General features: G+C 38.9%; 1 protein-coding gene across 1 annotated transcript; it reads left to right on the top strand.

The window, feature by feature from the left end:
- Positions 1–1,101: 1,101 nt before the first annotated feature.
- LOC135711967 (cytochrome c oxidase subunit 5A, mitochondrial) lies at positions 1,102–1,903 on the top strand. Its single transcript, XM_065234939.1, has 2 exons — positions 1,102–1,166; positions 1,258–1,903. Exon 2 carries the CDS (start codon positions 1,267–1,269, stop codon positions 1,723–1,725), a length of 459 nt encoding a protein of 152 aa, XP_065091011.1. The 5' UTR covers positions 1,102–1,166; positions 1,258–1,266; the 3' UTR covers positions 1,726–1,903.
- The last annotated feature ends 4,097 nt before the right edge of the window (positions 1,904–6,000 follow it).

The raw sequence follows: 6,000 nt of genomic DNA, 5'->3' as shown, positions 1-6,000 counted from the left end.
AGAAATTAACAACATCGACATGAATCCGATTAACGTTGTTCACCCAAAAAATATTGAAATCTAAATAGTATAAAAGTTACGCTAAATAGCAACTCTCCGTACCGACGCAAAGGTCGGTATAAAGGGAGAGAATGCAAACTTAGTATAAAAATGGTTTATGCGTGCCAGTATAAAATCGAAACATACTCACAATGCATAGATACGGTTTATTCAAGAGAATGTATTTTTCGCTTCTTTATTTCATTTATGGTAAATATTATTGTTTTCAAATGAAAATAAAAATTGTCTCAGCTTTTTTCATTAGTTTATTTTTTATTAATAATATTTAAAAATACTTACAATTTCGATGCTGCCCAGCAGATTACAGGCGCAGTAGGAATCCGCTGGGACAAAGCCCTTCACCAGCACGAAGCTCCGAAGGGAATCCAGATGTTCTTATTCCTGTCATTTTAGTAAACACTGATCGAATTCCACTCAGTTATTCGGACTTAGTATAATTTTGACGAAAATTTTAATCGAACCAATGTATACATTTTGAAAAACCATAAAATGCATAAAACGCTGTCCAGACTGGAGAGTTATAACATGTTATAACGGTTGTCAAATAATTGCAACACAGAAACCACCATCAAGATAGCGCTATAACATGTAATAACTCTGTAGTCTGAACGTACTATCCAGCTTTCCATGCTCGGTAATGGCGGCCCCTTTGTATGAATAAATGTATCCTTCACTGTGCTTTTTGACACAAACTGGAGGGCGTATGTTGTTCCATTTTCTTCTGTTCCTGGGAGAGGGAAAGGGAAGGGGTTGAAATTCGAACATCCAGATAGTGTCAAAAAGCACAGTGAAGGATACATTTATTCATACAAACAGGCCGCCATTACCGAGCATGGAAAGCTGGATAAAACTTAATCTATGTTCGTTTTGTCAACTTGTCACTCCCAACACAGTTTACCCATTTTTGGGTAGGTTCAGTTTTGATCGATCTGGGTGGATTCTACCCAAATCTGGGGAGTTTTGAAATAGCGTGTATCTAGGAAAAGGGAAATTTTTGTTTACCTGGCAGCCCCCAATGTCAATAACAAATGGTGCTTACTGTCTTTCACTGTCTACTGCTGTCTGTCACACATTTTCCATCGTGAGTGTTTCGCAAGTGCAAAAAGGTATTGTTACTTAATAGTTTCCAAATTATCCGGAAAATTCTATCCATGGCCTTGGTCTGATCGAAAATTGACAACTTGCATTTATTTTTAGGAAACAAACATGCTTCGCTCTGCAGCTGGTCAGCTCTTTGGTGTCCTGCGCGGAACTGTCGGTTTAACCACGTCCCGCTTGGGAGCCGCTGGAGTTGTCCGTCACTCGCACAGCAATGAAAGTGCTGAGGAATTCGATGCCCGATATGAAGCCTACTTCAACCGTTCGGATATCGACCACTGGGAAGCCCGTAAGGGTATGAACGACCTGCTCGGTATGGATTTGATTCCGGAGCCTAAGATTATTGCTGCCGCATTGAAAGCTTGCCGACGTTTGAACGATTATGCCTTGGCCATTCGATTCCTGGAGGGTTGCAAGGACAAGTGTGGAAACAAGGTCAATGAAATTTACCCATACCTGCTGCAAGAGATTCGCCCAACATTGACCGAACTGGGTATCGAGACCCCTGAGGAGCTGGGCTATGATCAGCCGGAACTTGCTCTGAAGTCGGTGTACGATATGCACTAAATAGCGGTGACCAATTGTGCTAGCCTTTAAGGGTCCTGTTTGAAGCATTAGTTGAGTTAAGAATAAAATGGGCGGAATAATTCCGAAATGAGAAAAAAACGTTTCAAAATGGTTATGTAATCATTAGCGATGAATCGCCACAGTGAAAGAAATACGTAATAAAGTGGTAATAATTATCTAAGGTACATCCCATTTTTATTATAATTTTACTAACGGAACGCCAATCTACCATTTTGGGATCAAGGAAAAATGCTGAAAAAAGATGTGAATGAATATTGGAGTTATTTCAATAAAAAAAGTTTATACGAGTTTGTTAAAGGTGCTACGTTGTTTATTAGGACTTGGTCTTAAACCGCGTGAAATTTGCAAAGCATCAATTAACCTTTAAAATGAAAAATCAAAATTTAAATATATAAACTATTGCTTTTTCAAAGTCCTATAAGCTAAATTTTCTGCTTAAGGTCTGTATAGCGATCGAAACGAAGTGAAATTCCCTTATAAAATACTCGATTTTCACCAGCATGAAAAATGTATATTGCTGATTGCATCTGAAACTGGACTGTCCCGAAAATGCAAAAAAAGTGTGATAAAAGTGCACGTTTCCGTCAAATCGTTTTGATGTCTTCAGAGCACTTATTGCTTGCATCATAAGGAATAAGTGCACCAAGACGATTAGACGTAAACTTGCAGTTTTATCACACTTTTTAATAAGTGAAAACGCGCTTATTAGTCCAATTTGGTGTGAAACGCGCAATAATTGACAAAAATTTCACTTCGCTTGGAACTGTAAAGGCCTGTATAGAGATCGAAGCGAAGCTCATGAGATTTTTCTCATATATATATAATATGATTCTATAACATTCCCCAGAAAAGAATTCCCCAGAATGTACCATTCCCCAGAAAAGATGATGAAATTAGTAATTTTCACTTTTCTTTTTTTTTAGTATTGATAATACACTATATTTACTTTTATGGAACTATGTATTTATCAATTCCAAACCATTTTATAGCTCTTTATAAAATGACAACCTTCAAGTTTTCGAGCACTTCGTTCATCATTTAAAAAGTGAGTGCAAGAAAGTGAAAGCGATCAGTTGGAAATGCATTCCAAAGTGTTTTCGTTTATCATAATCCTTTTCATCAGAACTGTTATCAGACGATTGGCAGTCTGGCCCGATGATTCTGATTGGAAGCAGGTGCAAGAGCTTCTTTGAAGATCCGACGGAATGTTATGAAATATTTAGCTAGAATTAAGAGATGCAACAGTCTTTCAAGTATTGGTTGCACGTGCAAACCATCGTTCATTTGGTGAGTTCGTTCCAGTTTATTTGTTTACTTGTTTCGATACCATCTATCAGTTTTCTACAATTTTGTCTTGGACATCTTTTCGAAGAGCCACGTTCATGCTGTAATTTGTCGAGCGTACAATTTTCACACGTTGAGATCGAGTAGGAACGGCAAGAGAGTCATCAAAGTGCTTTTGTTTCTGGTTTTAGACGTTTGATGTCTTCAGTGATGTTTTTGTACTTTCAAGTTCCCTTTTCTGTGATCATGGTGGGTCTGAAGAGTTTCTGTTGAGCACACTGAGGCTGAAATTGCATACATGCATGGACATGGAGGTTGACAGTACTGAAGCAAAGGGTTATGTTTAATTTCTTTATATTTGCAACGATGATGATTTCCTATAGTGACACATATCACCTTCTTAATGCTTCAGTATGCCTCAAACGATTAATTCTTGGTTGTTAATAGAACTTCCTTGATGAAATCGGCTGCTTCATGCAGACTGAGCAATTCTGATTATAGAATCAGATTTGTTCTGTATACAGAGGAACTGGGAGGGCTTATTAGAAACCGAACACCAATAAAGTTATGATCTTCTAGTAAATTTTGCATATCATTTTATTAATATTTTATTTTATTTAAGCATATTATTTTTGTTACAGTCAATTCGCATTAGCACACGATACAAGAGATTTAATATTACTTGCTCGTTTTTGCGTTAAATAATCAATATTTATTTTACTTGTAATTACCTTTGAAAGTTTTTTTCAAGTTTTTTTTTTGTGATCTGAAAATTTTTCCAGTTTGGTTAGAAGTTTCGAAGCTAACCCATGTCCACAGGCCCAATAGAAAGATAGGCAGAAAAAGTGTATCATGAAGAATGGTTGCATGCAGGGTTGCTTCCACTCACTTGCTATAGATGAGTGATTTTCGGAGTTTTGAATTCGTTAGATGTTGTAATGGAGATTTGTGTAGTTGGATGCGGGAGGAGATTGGAGGGCAGGTGTTTGACGCATAGAGCCTGTCAATTTGAATTTCAGAGTGCCACAGTCGGCGGTTTTATGATTCGTGAGCGCTCGCGATTCGTAGAATCGCTGATTGTGACTGCAAGTGGATTTGGCGGGTTTTGTGTGTCGGATGCTTGCTTTTTGGCCTCTTCTTGCGTCTAACATGTGCAGAGTATCATTATAGCGTCGAATGGTTTTAAAATTCCTGGTCGCGTGAAATATATTTGTGAGAATATCTTTTTGAGATTTTAGTAGACACGTTTTGTTTGTAGTTTATATTTTATTTCTTTCATGTAATTATCGTAAATAATAGTTATTCAATAATAGATAGTTCATCCATATATTCGTACTTTGACGCGAAGCGCTGTGGATTATGAGATGCTCGATGACCCTGGAGGGATCGATTTTGCTTACTGAGCAGAAAATCATGGATTTAACCCCAAGCTCTTCTACAGCACAATAAATCGCCACCATCATTTGTATATTTGATAATGAATATTAACCTCGCTTACTATTTGCATATCAAGCGAAAACGTAGCCCTGTATTGTAGCGAAGCGTTATGGTTCTGAGATGCTCGATGACCCTGGAGGGATCGTGTTTACTTACTGAGCAGAAAATCATGGGTTTAGTCCCAAGTTCTCTGGTCATGACTCTTAAAATTCATGATCACTAAACAAAATGAATATGTTCTTTCGATAGCCGGCTATCGAGGGATTAAATAAACAATACATAATTTTGGTTGCATATATATATTTTATATAAAAACGCAAAACTTTCGAAAAGAGGTAGCGCTACCCATGTTGTGGGTCGCTCGGGTGTGTCCGCATCGAAGCCGGGATAAGACTTGTTGTTCCCATTGGCCCGTAATGTCCGAGGTAATGTCATTCCATTTGGAGGTGTTGCTCTTTATTTTTCTCAGGAACGGTCCCCTTTTTGCGAACCACTCCCGGGCCCAGGCGTCTCGGAGGGATGCTTTCACCCATTTTTTTTACGTCCGGACTGGGTACAACCACAAACGAAGTGACAGACGGAGCGGCTCGAAAACTTTGGTGACTAACCTGCTATTTCAATTTTTCAGTGTACCACATGGCAACACCACTACTACTAGATTGTACCACATGGCAATACTACTACTGGATTGTTCTAGCATTTTCACCAAATGTAATAGCACAAACGAAGTGACAGACGACTAACTGGCGAAGAAATCCATTTAAATAATGTGGTTCACTGTAATAGAATTTTCTTGGAAGCTTATGCCATCATGCACCAGATGGGTTAGTTTTTTTTGTTTTGATTTGAACAAAGTTGATTTTGTGTACAATGATTCTTTGACAGTGTGCAAAGAGTGCGTATCATTTTGTCATTTTTTTATGCATTTCAGTTTTGAGTAGAGTGAAAGAGATAGAACCAAAATATTCTAGTACATTTGGTGTACATCCGGAACAATGTTGTGCTCCAGAAATTGATTGAATGAGTTCAACAAGCGTCTCTTCGCGACGTCTGGGAGATTTTTGAGTAAGTTGAACTTGATTCTATCCATTCCTGGAGCTGAGTTGTTACATGAAAGGAGAGCAAGTGAGAATTCCACCATCGAAAACGGAGATATTTCGTTACTATCCGACGGACTATCACGAACGTTGGTTTGAACCGACACCGAATCCGGGCATACTTTCCGCGCGAAGCTGAATATCCAACTGTCTGAGTACTCCTTGTCTTCGTTGACCGGTGATGACGCGTTTCGCATTCTCCTGCCGACATTCCAGAGCGTTCTCATGGAAGTCTCTCGTGACAAACCATCGACGAACCGACGCCAGTAACCGCGTTTTTGGCTTTAATCAAGCTCTTAAAAGTTTTCTCGAGGTCGGTGTACCGCTCGAATTCCCGGACCTTACCGTGTTTGCGGAAGCGTTTAAACGCGGCGGACTTCTCGCTGTTTGCGTCAGTGCAATCCTTAGAGGTCGTTTGCGAACAGAACCACCCGGA

Source organism: Ochlerotatus camptorhynchus, unplaced genomic scaffold (assembly GCF_037179485.1).
Source record: "Ochlerotatus camptorhynchus isolate MF236.1 unplaced genomic scaffold, CSIRO-AGI_Acam_v1.1 ptg000447l, whole genome shotgun sequence".
Classification (NCBI taxonomy): domain Eukaryota; kingdom Metazoa; phylum Arthropoda; class Insecta; order Diptera; family Culicidae; genus Ochlerotatus; species Ochlerotatus camptorhynchus.
The sequence above is the reverse complement of the archived record's forward strand: the minus strand, read 5'-3'. Positions and strand labels throughout refer to the sequence as shown.